The sequence below is a fragment of the Tiliqua scincoides genome, chromosome 1 (genome assembly GCF_035046505.1).
Source record: "Tiliqua scincoides isolate rTilSci1 chromosome 1, rTilSci1.hap2, whole genome shotgun sequence".
Classification (NCBI taxonomy): Eukaryota; Metazoa; Chordata; class Lepidosauria; order Squamata; family Scincidae; genus Tiliqua; species Tiliqua scincoides.
In genome coordinates, this window is record NC_089821.1 from 20,565,366 (window position 1) to 20,591,785 (window position 26,420).

At 43.4% G+C, this 26,420-nt stretch overlaps 1 protein-coding gene across 11 annotated transcripts in view; it reads left to right on the forward strand.

Moving 5' to 3' along the window:
* ACTN1 (actinin alpha 1) overlaps positions 1–26,420 on the forward strand; it is a 119,254-nt gene that overhangs the window by 73,417 nt on the left and 19,417 nt on the right. For 4 of the 11 annotated variants that reach the window (XM_066632563.1, XM_066632478.1, XM_066632496.1 and 1 more), the window contains exons 7-14: positions 3,137–3,218; positions 6,430–6,515; positions 18,032–18,124; positions 19,622–19,852; positions 22,253–22,400; positions 23,360–23,510; positions 24,501–24,609; positions 25,172–25,312. In XM_066632563.1, coding sequence (XP_066488660.1) covers positions 3,137–3,218; positions 6,430–6,515; positions 18,032–18,124; positions 19,622–19,852; positions 22,253–22,400; positions 23,360–23,510; positions 24,501–24,609; positions 25,172–25,312 — 1,041 coding nt within the window. Of the gene's footprint in view, positions 1–3,134; positions 3,219–6,429; positions 6,516–10,295; positions 10,382–14,151; positions 14,266–18,031; positions 18,125–19,621; positions 19,853–22,252; positions 22,401–23,359; positions 23,511–24,500; positions 24,610–25,171; positions 25,313–26,420 lie in introns of those variants that run through there. The other 7 variants (XM_066632486.1, XM_066632505.1, XM_066632533.1 and 4 more) reach the window with 6 other exon arrangements.

Genomic DNA, 26,420 nt, shown 5'->3' on the forward strand with positions numbered 1-26,420 from the left:
ATACATAGTAGCCTGTTAAAAGTACAGATGTATCACATTTCCCTAAATGCAGTCACATATCATGGTAGCATTCAAGTCTAATATATTAAAAATAAAACTACACATTAAAAAGAATGGGAACCCACCTGAAAATGACCCACCTAGTGGGTCCTGACCCACAGTCAGAGTAACACTGAACCAGAGGAATGACAGAGAAAAGGGTTGTCTGAAGAGAATACCTAATGTGTTGGTTTTGAAGATTGGTACTAGTCAGCCCTTGGTGGAGATCAGAAGCAAGCAGATCTTTAGAAAGCATAGCTCAAGTAATTCCCAAGTTTAGACTGATGAATGTGCACACTCAGTCTTGCCAAATTGGAGGCTAGTCTTTTCATAGACTGATCTTGTCATTCAAGTGGATATTGGGGTTTGGCATCCTTGGAGAAAGCAGGTAAGCTGGCCTTTAAAGGAATAGGTACAGAGTCTTTCTTTGCTTACACAAAACTACATGTTTTCACAATGCTTCCTTAATCATGGTTCTGGACATCCAGTTTGGATCATGTTTGGTAAAGATAAGTACAAAATCTGATCTTTTTCTCCATTGAGAAAGCTGGGTGAAAGCACACTATTTTCCTTTGGTAATTTAAGCCACACGACAAAGTGGAGTAGCTAGAGGGGGTGCAAAGCACTAAGTTTTGCAAGGAGCCTCACTGCAGCATGCAAGCGGCCCCTCCCCTTCGCAGCCATTATGGGCGGTGGGTGCAAAACAGAGGCATATGCCTGGAATGGCTGTGTTCATGTGTAACCTCCTGATTTTAGAAATGGGCTATGTTAGAATGCCAGGTGCAAGGGAGGGCACCAGGATGCAGGTCTCTTGTTGTCTTGTGTGCTCCCTGGGGCATTTGGTGGGCCACTGTGAGATACAGGAAGCTGGACGATGGGCCTATGGCCTTATCCAGCAGGGCTGTTCTTATAGCTCTGAAGGGAAGGGGGAGGGGCCGCTTGCACGCTATGATGAGGCTCCCTATAAAACTTAGTGCTTTGCACCCCCTCTAGCTACACCACCGGCATGCTGCACCACCAGTCAGTCAGAGCAGCATATTTGTGTGACTGGCATCTTTGTTCCTGATTACAATAGCAACAGCAACCAAAAAATATACATTTTGCTAAGGGAGCTTCCTTCAGCTTCTCATGGATATAGTGAACAGCATTTACTCATTCCTCCTACCATGGTTTTAACAGTTTTGCTGATTTGCACTTGATAGAAAGGTGGTTGGTGACAGTGCAGTAATTATCATGGCAATACTTTGTGATCTGAAGAGTTTGAGAAGGGAAAGAGGTCTGCTCCAGTCAGCTTTTAATGTTAGGATAGGGAAGAAGCAGTAAGAGCATTAATTTATTATGTTAGCAAAATCAGAAAATGTACAAGGATTGGAAAAAAATTCCAGTCTGTATTGCCACCTACCAAACATGAAATAATGAAGTCCTTCTAGTATTCTACAAGTCTTTTCCTTTCACAACTTGCTCATGAGCACAGCTTTGACTCTGTTTGTGTTTGCTTATATACTTAACACTTTCTAACAACTGTAGGGTACAGTGCTTCAGGAGAGATTCAGTGGCAGGTATTTGTATAGGCACCCTACACCTGTGGGGATGGTTGTCCTGAAGGGTGCAGTCCTGTGTGCACTTACTGGGGACTTGGTTCCTTTTAATCAGTGAAGCAGGCTATCAGTCCTGAAAAAATAGCTCTAGTCTCCCAAGCTGTCAAGACAAAACAAGGACAGATGTCTCAACTAACACAGCTAACTGTCTTACTTTCATTAGGAAAAATTTGAACACAGAGAGAAAAGGAGGGGTGGGGAACCACCACTTGCTTTCCATTCACTGAGAAGGCCCATTTAAACAAAAGGCCAGTGTTGTTCCAGTAGTTCTCAGTCAGGCTGTGCAAGTGATTGAGACCTGCTGTAGTAGAGTGGCTCAGAGGCTGAAACTTACCTCCACCATGATCTCACTGAAGCTGTACTTTCTCAGCCTCGGCTGTCTATGAAGATAATAATGCATACTTCCCTTTATAGACTTGTAAGGACTACGTCAAGATAATTCATGGCAAGTGCTTTGCACACTCAGAAAGCTATGTACAGGTGGGCCCTCAGTATCCATGGGGATCTGTTCCAGAACCCTCCTCCACAGATACCAAAGCCCATAGATGATGAAATCCGTGGGTCTTGTGCCCTCTAATCCTCTCCAGCCCCCCCCCCCAAGACCTTTTAAAGCCTTTGAAAGACACTTCTAGTATTTACGATAAATCAGAAGCTACCTTCTAAGGCCTCCTGAAGGCCTTAGTAAACCCTCTGGAAGTGACCAAGCACAGCTGTGGTCTCGTCTGGAGGGTACATGTCAGGCTGACCCCAAGGATTCTGGACCCGTGGATAGTGAAATTATTATTTAGTAATTGGCCCATTGTAAACTGTTGCGCTAAGCAGAAGAAAACAGAGCAAAGTAAACATTATCACAGTGAGACTTTCTAGGCTAAGAGACGAAATGGTTTGAGCCTCTTCCAGTTGTAACCAATACTAAACAAAGAGTAGCAACTGAGCTGGCAACTCTGATCCTCACTTCTGGGGCAGGAGGCAAGCAGACAAATGGCAAAGAGAAGTGACAGGGCACCAGGATGTCTTTGTGAGGTCCTTGAAAAAGGATTCCCAAAAAGGCCATTTGAAAATGCTTGTAGCTCATGTGGATAGGGAAATATTTCATCTCCCTTTTCAGTCCACGCACACTCAGATTTTACTGTGGATGCATGTTGGGGAGGAATTTGCACATTCCCTGGCAAATTCCACCACCAGCTTTGGGAGGCAATCTCCTACTTTGCCAGTCTGGGCTGGAACAAGTACAGAGGTGAAGTGCCATATGCCATCTGTGGTAAGGAAAAAGAATCCATGATCCTTATAGTTGTAGCTTTCTTTGGTTTTTCTTTGGCAGAGTTTAATCATTCCCCTCTGCTTTCTGGTATCCAGTTAGCTAGGTTTTTCAGTCCAGTGCTTAGTTAGTATTCCAGTGTGCTTACCTATCCATAGTCCTGTGTTGTGTGTATCTATTGTTATTAAAATGGTGTCTTATGATGTGTACTCACTGCTAATTTAGACCATTATTTTTCTAGGATGATCCTCTCACTAACCTGAACACAGCTTTTGATGTGGCTGAAAGGTACCTAGATATCCCCAAGATGTTGGATGCAGAAGGTAAAGTAGAATCAAATTTTGATTGATTTTTTTTCCTTCCCCCTAATCCTCAGAAAGATTCCTCAAACTTTCTTAATGTAATTACTATGTTTGATTTTTTTTTCTGTAAACCGCTTTGTGAACTTTTTGTTGAAAAGCGGTATATAAATACTGTTAGTAATAATACTAGATCTTTCAAAAGTTTCCCATTCTCATCACATTTCCAGATAGTAAGTTAATATTTTATCCTGGGAACTTCTTGTATCCCATTGCTGGATCCGACATAATTCCGGTAGCATTTCAGTAAGGGGATAACTTGGGATGCACAGATAATGTACATTTCTATGTCAGTGCCCCCATGGAGGAGGAGCACTAATATCGGATCTTATAACATGATAAATCTATTTATTAATTTAATTTATTTATTTACTTATAGTATTTTTACCCTACTTTTCTTCCCAAAGGGATCAGTATAACATCATCCTGTTCAATAGTTACCAGGGTGTCATAAGATTGAGCCCTGAAGAACTAGGTTCTACACCTTACCAAAATATGTATAAATCAGGTGTAAATTGCAGGCTTATGTCTGTGTTTTTTCATTTGCCCCTGGGGTGCTCGCTGTTTCTTAAACCTTCTCTGGAGTTCTTTACCACGAGGCCCAGACAGTAATAAAATTCAGTTGTAGCTAGACCCCTGTTATTGACTGGGGTGATACTCCACCCAAATTCAAGAACAAGTTGAGTTCTCAACCAACAACTCTACACTACATAAGAAGGGGAAAAAAACAAAGGAATAATCTTTTACTATCTCCCACAAATTAGGTTTCTCAGGACATTTTACTTCCTGAGCCACAGCAATTGTTAATCAAACCAAATAAAGAGCTCCAGCATGAGGTCACCATAACCTTCTGTTCTCAGGAACAGGATTTCAGGTTACAGGAATTAATGCACCTTTTACCATGTTGCCACCTTTGAATTTTTAAAATCGCCACGGGCACTGAAATCTCCAGTTTTCTGGTGGCTGCATTCCTTGATTCCCCTTAGCAGGGTATAAATCTAAACCAGTAGTTCTCAAATTTTTATTACCAGGACCCACTTTTTAGAATGAGAATCTGATAGAATGACATCACCCGCCTGAAGTGATGTCATGACTGGAAGTGACATCATCCGGCAGGGAAATTTTTAACAATCCTAGGCTGCAATCCTACCCACATTTATCCAGGAGTAAGCCCCATTTGCTATCATTGTTAAAAGCATATACATAGTAGCCTGTTAAAAGTACAGATCAAATGCTGTCACATACCATAGTAGCATCAAGTCTAATCTATTAAAAATAAAATATTGAAATGAATGGGAACCCAGCTGAAATTGGCTCGTGACCCACCTAGTGGGTCCCAACCCACAGTTTGAATAACAAACCAGTCTAAAACAAACAAATGGAGAATAGCTCTATTAGCCTTGCTAGTTAAATGGCATCTTCAGGTATGCCACCGAGTCCCAGCTGTTATGCAACAGCATCAGGGAGAACTGTTGTCTTTGGGCCCTGCTGGCAAGCTTTCCTAAGGCATCTGGTTGGCCACTGTGAGAAACAGAAAGGAATGATGGGTCAGATGGTTCTTGGGTCTGATCCAGCAGGGCCCTTCTTATGTTCTTGAGGTAACATTTTGTTACTGGCTGTCCTCTGTCCAGTTCTGTCAATCCATGTCATGTATTCTGGGGTGCTTTTGAATAGAGCAAACAATAGAGTTGACTGTGAGCAAATGTGGAGGACATGCTCTACTGATCTGATAGCCAGTCCATTCACTGTTTTATTTGTTGTTAATCACCTTTTAACCAGGACTTCTTTCATGTCCCCAGTCTGGTTAAGATGTGTTTAGACCACAGAGCTAACTGTTCGAACCCTGAGGCATGAGAGTGAGCTTTAATTTGCTGCTCTAGTGTGTACAATCCGATGAGCAGGTGTCACTTTGAAACATATTGCATAGTGATTGATCTTGCCTGTATCCTACTGGATCAGAAGGGAGGGAGGTTTGGCGTAGAGGAGACTTGAAAACAGCAATTCAACTACTTTTCGTGTCCATATTTAGGATAGCTCTTTGATGTGGGCAGATAAGTATGAGCCTGCATGGGAGCGTCAGTTGCTGCCATTTCAGCATAATCCTGTGTGTGGCTACTCCACAGTAAGCCCCTTACTTTGAATGGGGCTTACTTCCAGGAAACTGTGCACAAGAATGCTGTTTTTGCATCTTGCCAGAAGTTTGGAAGAAGAATCCCCTCTAGCCACAAACACACAAAATGGTATGTTATGGTGCAAGTCAAACTTATTGATACCCACACTAGCTATCGGCTTCTGTGACTGTCCCCATCTTCCATGCATATAGATAGGGGATTGATCTGGGCTAAAGATCCATAGATATGCATGGGTGCATTGAGTCTGCAAGAAGCTCTGTACTGTATAAATACAGTATGTCTTGTACAAGTTGGTATAAAAGAGCATTTAGATTATATTTGCCTTTTGGGGACTGCAGCCTTAGCAACAAGGCCTCTTATCTAGCCTCACCCGTCCCAGTAAGTAGTTGCAAGCAGTCTCCAACTGCCTGGCTGTGAGCATTGCTATTGTTACCTCTCTGGGCTTGCCACAGAAGCCATCCAGGGCAAGAATTGAGGACTAATTTGGATCTCATGAAATATGATAGAAGTAACAAAAGATTAGGAATGTGGCAATATATTACTTGTTTTGTCAGTGATGTTCATCTTCATCAGCATCGTCATCATAGATGCAAGGAGATACCTGAATTTGAAAGCTGGTTGGCCCTTGCGTCTGTCACTGAATTAATGGATGCTTAGAAAACTCAGCCAAACAGCATACTGTGTGAGATGGGTCCAATGTGATGAGGAAAGGACGCACTGGCTTGTTTTCAGTATAGCAGCATTTTTGGGATCATCATTTCACTAATTTAGTAAGCACACATATTTGAAATATGCCCATTTTCCAATTTTCCCAGTAATATTTTTTTTGTAGTTAAGGTGAGAGGGCAGGAACAGTGGTCCAAAACCTAGGGGTAAAATCTCCTGCAGGCTGCAAGCCATAAGTCTGCAGTATGTAGAATGTGCAGAAGGGAATATGCACGTCCATCCTTCACTTGGTGTCCCTGATTTCTCCGGTTATCCCTCCCACTTTGCTCACTTCCCATCAGTTGATCTGCTCTTTAACTTCAGGTTTTCTTTGACAGACATTGTTGGAACAGCCCGTCCTGACGAGAAGGCCATCATGACCTATGTTTCTAGCTTCTACCACGCCTTCTCAGGAGCCCAGAAGGTATCACAGGATCCCAAGCTCCCTCAACACAACGCGCCTGGTCCTCTTGCTAATGTCCAAACCTTTTTTTCTTTCTCTCTTTCCTATCTAGCTACGGGCATCTTTTTTTGTTATTTTTGGCAGAATTGGCTTGTTGGCTCAGACTGGTACCCCAAGTGAAGAGTGTTTGGGGAGTGCAAATTGGCTAAACACAGAACTACAGTCAGTGATGTAGTACCAGGCCATCTATGCATGCAAGTCTTCTGGTCACTGTGATGACACTGGGAATTCTGCAATTGTCAGTTGGATACAAAGTTCACTCTAGAGGCAACCCAATGGAAGGAGAATGATAATTAAAATAAATCAATAGTCTTCCTCATCAGTGGCATAGCTAGAGGGAGTGCAAAGCACTAAGTTTTGCAGGACCCTCATTGCAGCATGCAAGCAGCCCCTTCCCTTTAGAGCCATTCCAGGCAGGGGAAGTGAAATGTAGGCAAAAATGTTTTGCTTCCACTGCCCGGAATGGCTCTGATGAGAAGGGGAGGGGCTGCTTGCAAGTTCAGGAGCCTGCAAAACTTAGTGCTTTGCACACTCTCTAGCTACACCACTGTTCCTCCTACATAACATAAGAACAGCCCCACTGGATCAGGCCATAGGCCCATCTAGTCCAGCTTCCTGTATCTCATAGTGGCCCACCAAATGCCCCAGGAAGCACACCAGATAACAAGAGACCTCATCCTGGTGCCCTCCCTTGCATCTGGCATTCTGACATAGCCCATTTCTAAAATCAGGAGGTTGCACATACACATCATGGCTTGTAACCCGTAATGGATTTTTCCTCCAGAAACTTGTCCAATCCCCTTTTAAAGACATCCAGGCCAGATGCCGTTGCTGCATCCTGCGGCAAGGAGTTCCACAGACCAACCACACGCTGAGTAAAGAAATATTTTCTTTTGTCTGTCCTAACCCTCCCAACACTCAATTTTAGTGGATGTCCCCTGGTTCTGGTGTTATGTGAGAGTGTAAAGAGCATCTCTTTATCCACTTTATCCTTCCCATGCATAATTTTGTATGTCAATCACGTCCCTCCTCAGGCGTCTCTTTTCTAGGCTGAGGAGGTCCAAACACCGCAGCCTTTCCTCATAAGGAAGGTGCCCCAGCCTAGTAATCATCTTAGTCACTCTCTTTTGCACCTTTTCCATTTCCACTGTCCTTTTTGAAATGTGGCGACCAGAACTGGACACAATACTCCAGGTGTGGCCTTACCATCGATTTGTACAACGGCATTATAGTAATTGAACATGCATAATGATGCAGTAACAAATCATTCTTCATTCCTATCAGTTTTACATGTCTGCTGAGTTGTTTTGCTAGTCACCCAGAGCAGCTAGGCCTTTTCTGAAACCTTCAGTGTAACTTTCCTTTTGTTGCAAAAGTGCACAATCTTAAAACAAAATAAGACCTGGATGTGATAGAGCAGTAAATCCACATTCTCTCTTCCTATAAAATCTAGTGGAATGTTTATTAAATGTCATCTTATTTGATACTGAAAGATAGATGCAGGTGTGGCGTATAGTGGCTAAGAGACCTCCTTGGTTCAAATCTTGCATTTGCCATGATCTCAGTAGTAGTCTTAGGCAGGCCACTCCCTCTCAGCCTCAGTTGCATATGAGGATTTCTAAGGGCTCAGCACAGATCATATACATAACTGAATATATTGCCAGCTGTTGTGATCCTAGTCTTCAGTGTCAGATTTGTGAGATGCTTCCTACTTTGAATAAGATACAGGTACTCCAGGGTATTAAATACATGAAAATGAAACATGGGAAGGATATCCAGGAATCCAGATCTGGAAATCATACCGTTTCCCATAGAAACAGACAATGTTATGCTTCCCAAGCTATGATTAGCTGTACTTCAAGACGGGTGAATAGAAGATAGACCATGCCCCCCAGTGAAATGCTGGCCAATTTCCAGCGGCCACCTAGGACCTACTGATTGTTGGGATTCTTGAAAAGAATGCTGAACTAGATGTACTTTGATGTGATCCAGCAGGGCATGATCTTAAGCAAGTGTGCATAAGCAGGATCACTGAATACACTGAATATAAAATAGTTATGCCTTAACTCACACTCAGACTCTTAACTCAGACTGGGAAGTTATGCACTTCCCAGACTCACCCAGCTCATGTTGCGTGCCCCCCCCCAGGTACTGCAGATGCAGCAGGCAGCTCCCAGAAGTAACTGGCGATGACATCATCACCAGTTACTTCTGGGTTGGAAGGTCAAACACAATGCTATAGGCAGCGGTAAGAGGCTCAGAGCAGGCAGGTAGGCTTTTTCAAGTGTGTGAAAACCACATGCTGGAGCACTGCCCATGAAGCTGAGCCTCCTGTTGCTGCTTGTAGCATCATGTCACAGTCACATGTCACTGTCAGGCAGCAGGCATCTCACACCACCCCTGTGCACTCACCACACCTCCCCTGAGAACTGCGCCTCACAGATTGGGGACCTCTGCCTTAACTGTTGAAAGCTCCTGACTATACAGTCTTGTTTTGTAGTTTTAAATGGACCACATGGGTTCTTATACAAAGTTCACCATGAAAGACTGAAGCTTGCCTACCCTTGCCTTAAGAGGGATGAGTGCACGTGCCTATTCTAAAATGAAATGTGAGGCAATCCTGAAACTCCTCCTTTTGAATTTCTTGTGTATATGGTACTCTCCTTGTACATAAGATGTGAACTAAATTTCTAGAATTCCACTGTGTTATCATGGGATTGTAGGCACTCTGTTCTTATTGCAAGTCTATAATGCAGCTACCTTAACATCTGCAGGGAGGGCATGACTTGGCTGCATTTTCCAGTTTACAGGATGGAAATAACAAACAGTCAGCTATTGTTTGATCCTAAGACATGGACTTTCTGGTTCCTGTGCCTGTGGTGCCACTATATTAAAGACTCATCTGCACATTTGGGAGAATCATGTTGTATATCCCTCCTGGAATGTTAGCACTTCAGAGAACACATGGAGGATTTGCATTGCTGAATACTTTCCTCCTGACAACAAATGCCTGCCTATGGGAAACTAGTATATGAGGGGAAGTGACAAGGACAGTACTCTTTTTCTTCATTCAATTGCACAAACCCTCCACATATATTCAAATATGATATAGTCTCAGTCTAGAGATTTGTACCATATGATTCTCTCCTTAGAACTTGGCTCTCAATGACCAAAGCAAAACAACTTGCTTCCTAAAAACAGAGATAGACTATAATATTATCAAGTTTCCAGTTATACAAAAGCTAGGATAAGCATAATATGGAAACATTCTCCCCAGTAGTGATCTAGTGGCTCTCCCAAGACAAATGTAATCTTGCTCTGTTTTTCAGCATCTCCAACATTGTCTAGGGACTTCATTCAGTGTCATTACTTCACTTCTTGTGTATTGTCATGTAGAATTGGCAAATCTCTCCCCAGAGAAAGTTAGTTTTGTCCCCCTTTGCAAGTGGGCTGAATTTACTGACTGTGAAATTATGTCAAAATAATGTACCAAAGTGTGGTTGCATAGAAATAAAAGCTGAAAATGGGTAGTGGTGATAGGTGCCACTTGTGTCCGCTAAGCCAACTCTACTAGTCACATTCTGATCTGAATTCCCAGCTCTCCGCATGGAAATCTGTTTGGCCTGTCCTGCAATGCATGATGGGAAGTTTCCCCCTCTCTTATCACCCATGACTGTTTTATTTTATTCTGTGTGCTGCTTCTTACTTTATCCTTTCAACCTCTTCTCCTTCTTTGCACAGATATTATAGGCACGCTAAGGCCGGATGAGAAGGCCATTATGACCTATGTTTCATGTTACTACCACGCCTTCTCAGGTGCGCAGAAGGTGAGACTTTACTCCTAACAACCCCCTCCTTCCATTCCTTGCCCACCAAATTTACAGGAAACTGTCCTAACCCATTAAACATATGGAATCCAGTGTTAACATTCACACTGAGCTAGAATTTCATAATTGATCTGTAGCTTTTTGGAGGGCAAAAGACTTTTAGCTTTGTTGAGTCAGCCTAGACCTGCCTTGCCAAAACAACAATGATCCCAGTTATGTTTGGAGAAAATGCCTACTACTTCACTGACAGATTTGATACTTGCCTCTTGGGAAGTGCCCTGCTGGTCCCAATTTTCGTAATTGGGTGATACGTTCTAGAGCTGCGACATTTTGGATTATTGGTATAACACTAGTCCACCCCGGCAGTGTTAGGTCTGTTAATGTTTCAAAGTCCCAGTTCTTTTTAGCTATAGCAATAACTAATGAGTTTCTTGGTGGCTGGGACCCAGAGTAAGTGTTATGAACATGTGCAATTGTCTTTTACTGAGTCAGGCCATTCTCTATACGTACTGGCAATGGCTTTCCAGGCCTTCAGACAGGGCTTTTGCCAAGCCTATTTGGAGATGGGAGAAACTGAACTTGGGACCTTCTGCAAAACATGTCTTCTGCCTTCTAAGCTAAGGTCCCTCCCTAATGGGGCACTCATTCACAGGTAATTTTTGTGCTGCAGGACTGCAATTTGAAATAGAAGATAAGCACCAGAGGGGCTTTCCCCTCTGATGTTTCTTCTGCTAAAAATCTCTTTCTCCCAAGTCTGAAAAAAAGATTCAGGCAGCCCTGTGTGGGGGGAAAAGCACTTGAGGGGACAATTTTAGGCTGACAAGCCCCAGGACAGCCTTTGCTTCAAATTGCGGTCTCCATGGTTGTATTTGCAAAAATATTTTGGAGAAAAGCAACACACTGTGGAGTGTCATTTGGCCCTCATTCACACAACCAAATACCAATTGCTGAAAGGGCATTTATAAGCAAGAGAATTCAGCTTCTGCTGGGGGGGAGTGCACCAACTGTGTGATTAAATCAGGAACAGATACTGTTCTAAGTGGGGACCGAAGATAGCCACTCCACACTTACATAACCAGGAACAACAAAATCCTTCCAGTTTATACTATCAGTACGATCTGGCCAAGCCTAAATAGGCTCCATTTCTTGCCCGGTGCACTCCCTACTGGAGACCTGTGACAATCTCATTCTGTGGATGCCATGTCTTTTTCCACATTGGGTTCCTGCTGGGTTAAGAAATTACATCAAGGCCAAACCCTTATCATTGCATAAATTGAGACAACTCTCCTAGTACCTCTTTCCAAAACACTCAGCCCTGGTGCCTGATAAAAATAATCGCTGCGTACTCCTCTTGACTCCCTCTTCTCTTTCCTGTGTTGCTTCTCCTGGCTCCCACCCATCTGTGTTCTTCCTCCACTGGTAATTCTAGTGCTTTCCTCCCTCATCCCATTTGTGGTGTTTCTTTATCCCAAGAGCATTTTTTTTTAAATCTATGTAGTCATCAGCCAGCTGATTGTGTCTTACAGCTAGTCCTTTCTTGACATTTTGTACATTGACATAGGTCCTCTCTTGATTTTTTTGTCTTGGGCACAAAATATATTTCGCTAGTATCAATTTTGAATTACTGCGTATGTGCATTTTATGGGAGAAATGTGATTTTTAAAACACGTTCATCATTCCAAACTGGCATTAGATGCTTTGATCCATGCCTGAGTATAAAATGTCAAGGGAAAGTGGACCTTCTTCCAAGCTTCTCAGGCTTGTTAATTGAGCAGTTCAACTCTAATAAGGATAGCTGATGGATAGCCAAAGCGGAGGCTCTCTGTCACTACATCTGCAATCCTAACCACACTTTCCTGAAAGTAAGCCCCATTGAACAAAATAGGATTTACTTCTGAGTAGACCTGGTTAGGATTGTGCCCTACACCAAGTAACAATTATCCCCAAGTAGTCTTTCTTTCATTAAAGAAGATATACTTTGCTCTATCTTCTTGTAATGCCGCCACAATCAAATGTACACTTCATTTCTTGTCCAAATTTAAGTAAATATTGCCAAATGAGAGGGGTTCCGGGACCAAGCCAAGCTGATATTAATGCAAATAGAATTGAAACATTCACTTTTTTCTTTCTGGAAACCATGTCAGATGTTCCCAAGACACTCCTGAAAATGTTGGCTCCTGTGCAAGATAGCACAGGCATTTTTGAATTGGATTAAATTCTCTATAAGGTTTTCCAAAAGCAGCTTCTTTTCAAATACTATGGTCATACTTTGCTGTTCTTTTTTAAAGTGACAGTATATCTTCTAAATGTGTCTTAGAACACATGTAATTGCCACTTTTAGTGGCAGAACATGCCTACAGAACATGGCAGAACATGCCTACAGAAAATTTGGAATGTGAGTGTTTCATCGGAGAACATTCAGACTTCTGCTCAGAGACCATGTTACCAGTTTGTTAAGAACCAAACCATTATCCTGAATTTGCACAGAACTATCCTGGCTGCAGGCCATATCTCTTTTAGTGCCAAAGCAAACAGACACCACAAGACTTCAGATCCTAGTATGCAGTGTTCTAGAATAAGACACTACAGCTTTGTTCGGTTCTGGTAGGGCCTCTTTTCATACCCAAAGTAACTGAGGCCCTGAAACTGCTGGTATAAAACAGATGAGAATATCCATCCTACGAAGCCTGGATCAGTGGCGTAACTAGAGGGGGTGCAAAGCAATTTGCCGGGAGCCTCACCTCAGAGTGCAAGCGACCCCTCCCCTTCAGCACCATTCCCAGCAGTGGGAGCAAAATGGAGGCGAATGCCTGGAATGGCTCCAGGGGAGGGGAGAGTAGGGGCCATTTGCACTCTGTGGTGAGGCTGCCATCAAAACTTAGTGCTCTGAACCCTCTCTAGCTATGCCACTGGCCTGGATAGTGCTGCAACAGATATGTGCCCATGACATGAATGAGATTAATGGAAGATTCTCTTCATTAATTAATTAATTTGAAATTTAGCAAAATTCAGAGCTTTCTTGTTAATTTTACCCACTGAAACTGGTTAACATACACCGCCAATTCTGAAGTCATCAGATTCAGAACTGAGAAATCAATATGATAGAATAAATCCTGTTATGTCCCCAGTTATTTCTGTGCAAAGCAAAGAAAAATATACTTCGTTTTCCGGTAGTGGATTTTTGATAACTTCAAAGTTTTGAAGTTTTATGATTTCTGTCTACAAGTGCAAACCAACTGAGGAGCTAACAGAACTGATTATTCAATTCTGTATTTTCAAAAACATTGAATTTTTCATTCCCTTGAATGAATATTTGAATTTAATTGAAATTATGAGGTCTGTCCATAAAATGTTGTGGCCTGTGTCTAACAAATAATTAGCTTGCTACAAACCATGCCCAGTATGGAATTCCTGGGGGTGAAACCAAGTAATTGGGATAAAAGTCAGATTTAACTATTCAGCCATGAAGCCCATTGTGCATTTGGGGGAGACTTGGATTTTAAAAAACTGATTGTGCTGTCAGCTGGCCAATCAGTCCAGCAATATATTCATTAGGAGGACAGTCACAGGTCCCAGTTCCTTTGCCTTTGAAACTCTCCCAGTGCCAGTCTTCTGTTAGCCAGGAGATACAGGCTCCACATCTGGGCTAACATAGGGTGATTAGTGAGTGTGTATTTCAGCCAAATCCAGCAGCACAGAGTGTCTTTTCAAACTCTGCTGTCTTTCTTGACAAGGTGACTTATTGTGATGTCGCTCCATTTCTCATTCAGATTCTCATTACTGCTACCAGCCCTGAAGGGGAGGTCACATGATCAACTTTCTACTTCTTTCATTCTCTTATACTGAGTCTTTAAAGGTACAGGGGCCCCAACCTGCCATGACGTGTATGTGACTGGCTGCTTTACCTTCATATGATTTGTTTGTATGTGTGCGTGTGCTTGTATGTGTCTGTACTTCTATACATATACTTGCTTTGGTTGTTTTGCTTTTTTTCCCCTAACTGCTTCTAACTTTCATAACACTAAACTGCATGAATGTTTTTATTACTAGCTGGGTTTAATAATATTTTTTAATTCATTGTGAAAAATTGATTTCTGGTAGCCTTAGATCAAGCTTTGGTTTGGTAGCTAGCCTTTTAGAATCCCATCACTAATCTGTGCTGGTACTTCCATGTTATAAAATATATACTGTGCCTAGCTCTGTGTAGGCATCATGCAATGGATGAATAAAATTATGCTGAATTACCCGGATCACAGTGTGTGCAGCCTTGCTCAAAGACATGCATGCTTAGCCAGGCACATTCATTAATTTTCTGCAGCAACAAAGGCTGAATGCAGAGAGCCTTTCTCCTCTTGACCTCCCTAAAACACATGTGGTTGACACAAGGTGAGGCTATCACAGTGTGATCCAAGGGGCCCTTTGCACAATCTTATCTATACTACATAGTCTGAACTGGGGTACTGACTTTATGATTGGTCTGGAAACCAAAGTCGGTAGGTAGCTATACCAGTCGTATACTCCCTTAATGTGGTGTTAGAGACAGAGGTAAGACAGTATTGAGGACATCTGCAGATGGGTCGTATCTGTGAATAGCATCCAGGACTGCCAGTCTAATGACTTGCAGGAGACATCTGTAGAGTTGCCATCTGCCCAAGCAATACCTGCACTGAACTCCATCAGTTGAAGTTATGCCCCTTTGTGATGGGACAGTGGAACAGTTTGCCCAGAGAGGTTGGGAAGTCTCATTAGGAGAAGACTGAAAGAGCTCTTGGCTAGACAGAAAACTAGCTAGGTTCTTGGTACAGCAAACCTTTATTGAGGTTGCCTGGTGGCCTAATCAGAAACCATTTCCCCTTTATACAAATATGTCTATTAATAAATGGGCAGTCCAAGCCTAACGGGCTGCCCCGCTGATGAAAATAGTGTTCTGGCATAAGGTAGCCATAAAACCTGCTCCAGCAGCACATGCTGTTAGAGTGCTGGCAGGAAGGCTAGAGCCTTCCCATGCTTGTTGTGCCAGTACTAGCCATCCACCAAAGCAGGTAAGCCAGCGTGGGAGGTGGGAGGGTTGTATGAGGTTGGGAGGAGGCAAAACTGGGCAGGTGGGCAGAGAATGGGGCGGTGAAACTGCAGAAGGGTGTGAATCTGGCAGCGATGACGCATGTCAGATCCTGTACTCCTTACCTGCAGGTCCAAGGAGACCCGTTGCGAGGCAGGAGAAATCCCCTTTCCCTTCCAAAGCCTCCTGCTCTGCTCCTCTCCACTGCTGGATACATTTTGTGCCTTTTCAGCACAGCTGCACCAGTGGGGCAGAGAAGGGTAGGAATTAGCCATTAATCAATTAGTACAGTCAGCTTTAAGCTAGAATCTCCCTTCATGGAGCCAAGATGCCATAACAGACCAGTTTGTACAATACAATGGGTTCTCCTTATCTGTGGGTTCAGAACCCCTGAATTTGACCCAATGTGGGTTCTGAACCAATGTCTGGAGGGCCCACAGGACCTCCACATGTGACCAGAAGTGCCTTCTGGTCACATCCGGAGGTGTTCTGAGATGCAGGGAGGCTGTGCATGGCTGCATCTGAGAAGGCCTCTAAGAGGCATTTCTGGGTTCTCAGCAAACCTAGGTGCAGTAGTGCACCTAAAGTGACTGCAGCTTGAGGCCTTTTTACCTCGGGCCCATTGTCATAAAACTCTCTGTGTGCCAGCCCATTCCATGATATGGCTGGGCTGCAAGCAGTTCTGTGCCCTGTGGGTTTTAAATGCAGATGTTCTGCGTCTTGGAACAGATGTAAACTTCTTAAAAATAAATATAAAATAGCCAGTTACAATATAAAATGCTGAAACAGCAGATATCCTGAACTCTGGACCCTGTGCAATCGTACTACCCTTTATTCCAGTCAAAGTATTAAACGTATTTTACCACTCTTTTTAAAGATATGTGGGCTTTGACTCCAAGAACAGAGTTTTGAATGATTTCAAAGCAGCTACAGAAATCACTTGCCTGCCTGACCTAGGTGTCCTGGACTGGCAAGTCAATGATGTTATCCAACCTGGGGACTGTGATGGGTCATAGAGGATGATGTGGACTCTCAGATATGTTGGATCAAAACGTGTGTTTTCTAGAATCAGCTAAATCTCAGAGGAAGGGGGGGGGGTTTGAAACTGAAAATAACCTAGTATTAACATTAAACAATTTTTAAAAATGAAACAATTTCCCTCCAAAGATCACTAAAATCATGCAGTTAATATGTATTCCTGCTTGGATATCCGAGTTCAGGGAAAGGATAAATGGCTGCCAAGGGACAGTTTTGCAGCCTTTTAGTACTGATAAACATTACCAGTTCCCTTTGGACACTCTGAACTGCTCTTCCTTTTTGAACTTACAGCTTCATGCTATTCCTGCCTTTCAGTCTGCTGTTTCCATTACACTCCTTTCCTCTTAAGTGGTGTTAGAAGCTGAACTGGGAAACTGAACAAATAAAAATTATGTTTCAAAGGATCAGTTTGCAGACTTACTCAAATACAGGACTATTTTGAGAGTTTATTCCTAAATTTATATGCTCTAGTCCAAATCCTCGAGGTTTGTTTTTTTCCCTATCTGTTATATAGTGAACGCTTCTATAATATTATGAGAAGTAGTGGCATAGCTAGAGGGGGTGCAAAGCACTAGGTTTTGCAGGAGCCTAAACATGCTGTGCTCCCCTTCCCTTTCTGAGCCATTCTGGGTGGTGGGAGCAAAATGGAGGTAAATGCTTCTGTTTTGCTTCCACTGCCCAAAATGGCTCTGAACGGGAAGAGCTGCTTGCATGGCACATTCAGGCGCCTGCAAAACTTAGTGCTTTGCACCCCCTCTAGCTACACCACTGATGAGAAGTAAACATTTCATCCAATAAGTTTGCATCCAGAGCCAAAGTTTCATGTGAAAGCACTTTGGATGGTGGCTTTAAATATTTGGTTATGTGTGGAAGCAGGATACCAGTGACCATAAGTTCTTCAATAATAGGTTTGGAATAACCACTTGGAGCACCCCAACCTGAGGTGGAAGGATAACTTCAAGCAAAACAGGAATTGTCAATTATTCAAGGCAAATAGGATTCAGATTTGACAGCAGCTAGATGGCTTCAGAAATGGTTTTGATGTGTACCTTCCATTTGCAAGAAAACCATTTCTTCCGTCTCTCCACCACGTGCTCCAGTCAGCATCATGTATTGGTGTTCGCAGATGAAATTGTTTTGGTGAAGTGTTAGTGCCTGCCAATAAGTATTTGCACATATAGATATTTGCCTAAGGGCACAATCCTAACCAGGTCTACTCAGAAGTAAGTCCTATTTTGTTCATTGGGGCTTACTCTCAGGAAAGTGTGGTTAGGATTGCAGCCTAAAGTTTTGCAACCATTCCAGGCTGAGGAAGTGCACATTCAAATCACAAAATGTGCCAGTTATCCTAAGAAACAGGAAATTGTGGTGATAGCAAATCATGTCAGTATCTTCCTAGTATAGAGGTGAACTGTGCTTAGGCCAGTACTGTTCTCCTTGCACCAGAGCAGACTCTGCCTTTGCCAAAAGACAAGTAGCAGGACATTAAATGAGACACCTTGGCTAATTATGATGTAACCCATTTGTCTTCCTGTCTTTCTTCCTTCTGATAGGCGGAAACAGCAGCCAATCGTATCTGCAAAGTGCTGGCGGTTAATCAAGAGAATGAGCAGCTAATGGAAGACTATGAGAAGCTGGCCAGTGATGTAGGTATTTCTGCTTTCAGTTTCATGACAGGACTGTGTGGAAATGGAAAGCTATCCATATTATATAGAAGTGGTTCTCAAACATTTAGCACCAGGACCCACTTTTTAGAAGTGGAATCTGTCAGGACCCACCAGAAGTGATGTCATGACTGGAAGTGACATCATCAAGCTGGAAAATTTTTAACAAGCCTAGGCTGCAATCCTACCCACACTTACCCAAGGGTAAGTCCCATTTACTATCATTGTTAAAAGCATATACTGTTAAAAGTATAGCTCTGTCACATTTCCTCAAATGCAGTTACAGACCATGGTAGCATCAAGTCTAATCTATTAAAAATTAAAGATTGAAAGGAATGGGGACCCACCTGAAATTGGGTTGCAACCCACCTAGTGGGTCCCGACCCACAGTTTGAGAAACACTGTAGTACCCACACTGCAATATAGAATTTCTCGGTGTTTTATCCTAGAGCAAGATATTTTGAAGAAAGTTGTAGCATCCCCTTTCAAACTGATGTCCCAAAAGCCCTCCTCTAGGGCAGTCACTTGCTCTCAGCCTCGCCCACCTTACAAGGTTGTCATGAAAATAAATGAGGGAGAGATAATCATGTGTGCTTCCCTCAGCTCCGTGAAGGAAGAGTGGGATACAAATGTTATAAATAAATAAAAATAAAGGAATTTGCAGGCGATCTTTGCTGAGTGGGACTTAGTTATGAGGATAATTGTAGAAGGATCTTGGCCATGGCAACAAGCATTGCTGGATAATATAAGGCTAGATTAAGTGCTGTGTTACACTGCCGCTTTAATTCTGTGCTTGGTGGATTGCAGAAAAAAACATCAACAGCTCTAAAGAGTCCTAGTTTGGAAGCAATGTATCTAACTCTGTCTAAGCAGGGGTTCACAATTCTGGCCTGAGGAAGTCAATAAAAAGCTTTCAGTTCAGTGAAGGCAGTTTTTTAAACTAGTTATCAAAATGAATGATCAGAGCCTTTGTACGTGGAATAAAGAGGATGGCACCATTCTGTTCATACGGGCATTGTTTACTGTCTGCCTGCATCAGGGTGACCTACTGAGGAAAGCAATCCTCCGAACTGGCCTGGCATCAGAGATTGGGGAAATTAATAAAGGAGCAGTGAAGGAGTTTAGTGTCAGCCATACTGAGTCATGAAATCACAGCATGATTTAAAAACATGGTTCCACCCTAGTAAGAACTGAGATGCACGTATACTTGAAACTAGAATTCTTTATGCTAGTCAGTATAAAATATAGAGATGAAAACTATAGGAAAAAAAACACACACGTGTCATTTTTTAAACTAGGTCTCCATCTATGGCCAGGTCTTGCAAATACAATTTCAGGCATGAATAGGCAAATTTTTAATATCATAAGACTAAAAAGTACAAAGTTCTGAACCAGAATCTAAGCCTTGGCTGTGCAAAATGCCAGCAGTGGTCTCTTAATAAGCTTTGGACTCTAGTCTTTCCTCCTTGGCATTTTCAGCTGCTAGAATGGATCCGCCGCACAATACCCTGGCTGGAGAATCGGACCCCAGAGAACACCATGCAAGCCATGCAGCAGAAACTGGAGGATTTCCGAGATTATCGCCGCCTTCACAAACCCCCCAAGGTCCAAGAGAAGTGCCAGCTTGAGATCAACTTCAACACATTGCAAACGAAGCTGCGGCTTAGCAACAGGCCGGCCTTCATGCCTTCTGAAGGAAAAATGGTCTCGGTGAGTGTGTTAGACTGGAGCAGTCCTGAGCAAAGCTGCTTGGCAAAGTGCAATATTTTCCAGGTAGATGTGCCATAGACACTACTTCTTTTGGGATCAGTGCACCTGTGTGATGCGGTAATATCCCAACTCACTGGCCTCATATGCTCCCCCATCGGTCTCATTTGATATTTCCCACTGGAAACTGTTGTTTTTCTTTATTAAAACATTTCGGCAAGTTATATGGTTTTTGCAAGCCGACAGCATTTCCCTTCAGGTCTCTTCGGGTCATCCAAAACCCTGATGCATAAAAAGGGTGCAATTACAGGTGTTCCATGTATCAGGTTGTCATGGCCAAAGTCCTGGACAGTTCTGCACCAGGAGTTACAAAAGATGCTGATAATGGGGGCGACCTTCTCCCTGGACCATCTCAGAAAGCAATCACTTTTTACATAATGTCCCATAACATGTAACATATAATATATTATATGTAATAAATTTTATGTAATATACTTTTAAATTTAATAATAAGTAATATAGTGTTTAAATTAACAACATGAAATCAGTCTATGAGTGTTTTTAGCTTCTCCAGTGGAATCTCCATGTTCAGGTTAGCTTTTATTTTGTCATGCTATTTTTCTTAGATGTCCTACGTTTTGAGCTGCCTTGCCCTCTTTTGAGATTAATGACATCTAGTCACCCTACACGACGGTTCCATGTTCCCTCTTTCCTTGCTCTTGACACAGTCTCCTTGCTGACATCTTACCAGTGACTCCCCCCCTCCCAAGAAATGTCTTTAACTCTGAGCAAACTTCCTTCACCATCACACCAATCTTGGATGCAGCAGGAGACTCACTAACCTTGCTGGAGTTCACACTTTAGATGCATAGGGCTTGCTTTTTAATAGTGGACCAACCTCCAGAAAGACAGAGATGCACACCTCTCTGCAGGAATATTTCAGCCTTCAGAAGGCTTAAGAGCAACTATGTAACAACCTAATTCAGATCAGTGTGTGCCGGCTCACCACAGTGTGCGCTGTCACAAACGTGCCATAAGGCACTTCTGCAGGACATATAACCGGCCCAGAACCAATTCTATCCCAGAAACTGGGCAGGTGCTGGTCGAAGTCTGGCAGTCCACTGCCTGGTACTCTGTGTGAAGGGCAACTGAGAGTTAAGATGGGGCATGGGGGAAGGCATTCCAGGGTGGGGAGGAGAAGGTGTGACAGGGGGAAGGAGCGGAGCAGGAGGGGGACAGAGATGGCAGCAAGTCCTACTGCCATATCCTGACCCCCCGTTCCAGCCCGGGAGTCCTACAAGGAGTCCTCAAGAGTGGACACAGCTCCCTTACCCCAAATAAAACCCCACGCTGCTTCCCAGCCCCATTGGATGCAGCAGTAGCCATTTTGGCACTGTTGCAGCCCTGGGTGCTGGGAAGCATAGGTTTGGGTCCTAAGTTACCAGCTCAGGGCTTACAGGTTATCCTTAGTCTTCCCTCTAAGTCCCACAGTGTACTGCTCCTTGTCTTGATGCTGGACTTTCCTTACATGCTCTTCACTATTGCTAAAAGCGTTACACTCCATTCATGCTGGGGCTTCAAATTGTATACTGGGCGGTGGCTTCTTCTGAGCCAGGACATGATTATGCAGGGGATGAATAGAGTGGATAGAGCGATGCTCTTTTCCCTTTCACACAACACCAGAGCAATACCACCACAAGACCATCCACTAAAATTGAGTGTTGGGAGAGTTAGAACAGACAAAAGAAAATATTTATTTAAGTAGCATGTAATTGGCCTGTGGAACTCTTTGCCACAGGAAGTGGTGATGGCATCTGCCCTAGATACCTTTAAAAGGGGTTTGGATGGATTTCTGGAGGAAAACTCCATCACAGGTTACAGGCCACAATGGGTATGTGCAACCTCCTGATTTTAGAAGCAGGCTACCTCAGAATGTCAGATGCAAGGGAGTGGCAACAGGATGCAGGTCTCTTGTTGTCTTGTGTGCTCCCTGAGGCATCTGATGGACCACTGTGAGATATAGGAAGCTGGACTAGATGGGCCTTTGGCCTAATCCAGTGAGGCTCTTCTGATGTTCTTATGTTCTTTGTGGGCTTCAGACATGAACAAAAGACAAGGGAAACTGCCTTCAGATGCCTGTCCTAAACTGCTTGTGAATGGTCCAGTGGCTCCATGGTTTTTCTGTTAAGCTACTATTGTTCCTTTAACAGATGTCATTCTGTCAGGCTTTTGGCACATGGAATTATTTTTCAGGCATTTTAGTGGTGTGATGCCATTTTCCATTAGGACAGGCTGATTGCAAGCCAATCTATCTGAGCTATGTAATTTGCAGAGAAGTTTCCTTTCTTTTAAACTCCTTCACCTTCCATTGACAGTGTTGTACTTCTGTTTTTATCATGACAGGATATTAATAACGCATGGGGTTGCCTAGAGCAGGCTGAGAAGGGCTATGAAGAGTGGCTTTTGAATGACATTCGAAGATTAGAGCGGCTGGATCATCTGGCTGAGAAGTTTAGGCAGAAAGCTTCCATTCATGAATCCTGGACAGATGGTAATGTTGATCCTAATGAGTCGTATCAGCAGAACTTGGTGTATTAAAAAAAAAAACAACCATGCATTGAGGTAACCCAAATTTCCCATGCGAAAGACATTTACATTTTCCAGATAGCCTTCATGTGATTCCAAAATGGCCTCCTTGCCCATTGCCCAATACCTTTGGTTCCAGCTGCTGCAGCTTTCCAGATGCCAGTGACTATACAGAGAATAAGTGGGCCCTGGGCCGAGTTTTGGGCACCCCTGGTCTCGATACTGGGGTTCACCAGCTTCTGCCAGTGGTGTAGCTAAGCTGGGCTGGGGGGTACATTTCCTTCTGCTGTGGAGTGGTGGGTTTTCCACCATCTCTGCCTGGGGAGGGGTGACAGCTCTTACCTGAAGCTAATAAATTGGCCCCCCTCACTCCCTCCCTTTTCCCCATATGCCTCCAAAAGGAGCTGTTTCTGGGGCCAGGGCTGCGCATGTGCAGGGGAGGTGGTGACAACGCAGGCACAGGGGTGTGTGTGTGACACAATGATTCAAGGGGCATCATTGTGTCACTTGGCCCTGGACACCAGCCAACCCAGTCATGCTACTGGGTTCTGCCCTGGCTGTATCCCCAGGCCTCACAAATGGACTTAGTAGTCTTGAAATAAAAAGTTGGCAGACCTACTGAACAAGCAAATTCTTCTCGGCATGCTTTCAAGGAAGTAAAGCCTACAGAATCTGCCTTATCAGTTTGAAGATGTTCTTTTACTCATTTATTTATTTCCTGGGAAAGGATAATTAAACCCAGTTGAACCAGCCGCTTGCAACAGAAATGTGATCTTCAGTCTGAATTTCAGAACATGAAACTTGCTTGTGAAAAGTAATACCAGCTGCCCTGTAAGAACTTATTTAATGGAATGAACATCTGTAGGTCAACTGACCACTTGGGGGCCCTTTTCTCATTTGCTTGTGTTATGACCCCGCCTGTAGGTAAAGAAGCAATGTTGCAGCAAAAGGACTACGAAACAGCCACCCTCTCAGAAATCAAAGCACTGTTAAAGAAGCATGAGGCATTTGAAAGTGATCTTGCTGCTCACCAGGACCGTGTGGAACAGATTGCTGCTATTGCACAAGAGCTCAAGTATGACTCCCACCATAGTTTTGGGGCCTTTCTTTGTCACATAACCCATCTATGGAGTTTTCAGAAGTCGTTTCTGTCCTCTCTGTCATAGGCCTGAAAAATGTTGGCACTTCTTTGCATCTTCCACATTTTAATATTGTGTTGTAAGCTCTTTTATGAGCTTTTATCACAAAAAGTGATCTTCTTGTGAGTATTCATGAAGCCTGTCATCATTCTGATCTCTCACTTGTGTGGGGAATTAGTTTTTTGGAAAGAGACTTTCATGCACAAACAGCCCAGTGTCATCATACCAGCAAGTGTCTTCCACTAACCAGGCTGAAATCCCTCAAAATAGGGAGGCTTCTGTAGCAATAGTGTGTTCCTTCAAGCTGGAAGCTAAATTTTGCTACTACTCTTGCCTTATGGAGAAAGAGCAAAATTATAAGACCCATTACACAAAGCAAGGTGGTAAGCTGAGAATATGAGACTGTTCCTCTTCAGACTGCAGCTGTGGGTTTGTGTTTAATAATGCTTCCCTGTGCAATAAAAAACCTCACTGCTGATCATAAATGAACTCAGTAGAGAAAAGGTTTAGTATGGAACTCTCCTTTATTTGCTAGTAAAGTTTTTTTTCTTTATTTTTTTGCAAGGGGAGGGTTCAAAAATTTGACTCCCCACCTGTAGTCTACCAACTGCTATAAATGGCTTAATGCATCTTCATGTTCAGAAACAGTATGCCAGAAAAATAGTTGTTATTGGGGGTGACAACCAGGGCGGGCTGCATTCATGCCCTCTTCAGAGCCCTTTTTGTGGGCTTCCTGAGAAAATCTGATAAGTTCCAGTTGGGAACAGGACTCTGAATGAGATGGACTTTCGATTTGAACCAAAAGGACTCACCTTGTGTTTCTTGCAATGGCAGTACCTGTTACAACAGGGGGTTCTGTGTAATGGAAGGTTTCCAATTGTTATCAATGTGTCTTAACTTTTTTTTTTAAACTTTATCTTACTTAGCGAGCTGGACTATTATGATTCACCAAGTGTCAATGCCAGGTGCCAGAAAATATGTGACCAGTGGGATAACCTGGGGGCTCTGACCCAGAAACGCCGAGAGGCATTGGAGGTAAGAAATACTTTGGCATACTAAACCGCATATTTTATGTTATCTTGGTTTGCTGGCTTACCTGTATCTCACGTTCCCTGTTAAAACCAGATTAAAACAGATTAAAATCTTACTGGACATGCATTCAGTTGTATCTGTGTTTTGATTCACATTGTTGATTTCGATGCCTTATAGAATCCAGTTGTTTCAATATATCCTCTTCTTTGTTCATGGTTCATACAGACTTATATAAAATCAGATCCAATTGTATTGCAATTTCAGATTATTCATGTGTTGGGTGTCCTGCAGATTGTTTGGAAAAGATTGTTTGGTGTTGTTTGAAAATCATAAATGTAAAGTCCTATGCTCTATTATTTGTTCCTTAAGATATTAGGTCCGAGGCCAGATTGGACAAAAAGAGGAAAAAACAATTGCAATGTTTTGAGGGTCATTTTTAGGAAAAAAAATAGAAGATACCATGCCAATGTTCTTGACTAATCTCTCTCTCTCTCTCTCTCTCTCTCTCTCTCTCTCTCTCTCTCTCTCTCTCTCTCTCTCTCTCTGTGTGGGGGGGATTTCCTAGAGAACAGAAAAATTGCTGGAGACAATTGACCAGCTTTATTTAGAATATGCCAAACGTGCTGCTCCTTTCAATAACTGGATGGAAGGGGCCATGGAGGATCTTCAGGACACCTTCATAGTCCATACCATTGAGGAAATCCAGGTATACCCTACACTTTCTCTTATGAAGAAGCCATGGGATTGACCTCCTTTATTTTTGGTTAACATTGGTGTTGTATCCATGGTGTTAAGTCTCAGTTCTAACACTTCTTTCAAACCGTATGCTCTCTTAATATTTAGTTCAGGTAAAAGTAACTATCTTTTCAGGTACCTAGTTCAGGTACCTAGTTCTTACCTAGTTCAGGTAAAAGAGGTCTATCCCTAATCAGTCCTCGCACACTTATTTCTGAGGTGCAGGGGTTATAGAGCAGTTGACCTGACTTCCTGGAAGGTTTGGACATCTCTCTTTTCAGAAATTCAGAATTCTAAATGGTTAAGAATCACTTGCATCTGTTTACCTGTGCTGCCTTCAGTGCCAAACTTTGTCCCACCAAACAGAAAGGGAGGCATCCTACAAAGAAAATCTAGTTTCATGCAGGCCAGAAGTGGTCATTTAGATGTGCAGTGCAATCCTATCTTGCGCTGGAACAGACAGGCCAGGAGGCCTGTGCTATATCCAGCGCAAGATAAGGGCCCAAAGTGGCTCAGCCAGAGGTAAGGGGTAACTCTTCCCCTTATCCCCGGTAAGCCATTGCAGCCCTAATGGGTCTCCTTGGACTTGTGCCACCTCCAGAGGTGGCATAAGTCTGAGCAGAGTGGAGTGGCTTGCAGCCACTCTGTGCTGCTCAGGAATGGGCGCTAGGATCCAGCATATCTGCTGAGTCTCAGCCCCACCTCCCACTCCCCGCCCGCCCCTCGGCCAACGCAAACCTCCCTGACTGTATTGGTGTGGAGGCTGGATTCAGCCTCCCTGGGCCAGCACGCGTCCCTGTGCCAGCCCAACCGACTCTTGAAGAGGCGCAAGTGTGCTTTTAATCACTGAATTGTAAACTTAGAGCCCAATCCTGAGCTCAGCGCTCCAGCTTTCCGCCGGAGCGCACTGCTGCAAACGTGCCGTAAAGCATGTCTACTAGATTTGCCGCTGGGCCAGCGCCTGTGCTAGCCTAGCGCTGGCCGGCACTAGGCTAGTGCTGGGTGGGCGCCTGTCTTCCGGTGCTTGGGGCTCTCACGGACCACCGAGCCATGGCACGGTAAGCAGGGGTGGGGGTGGG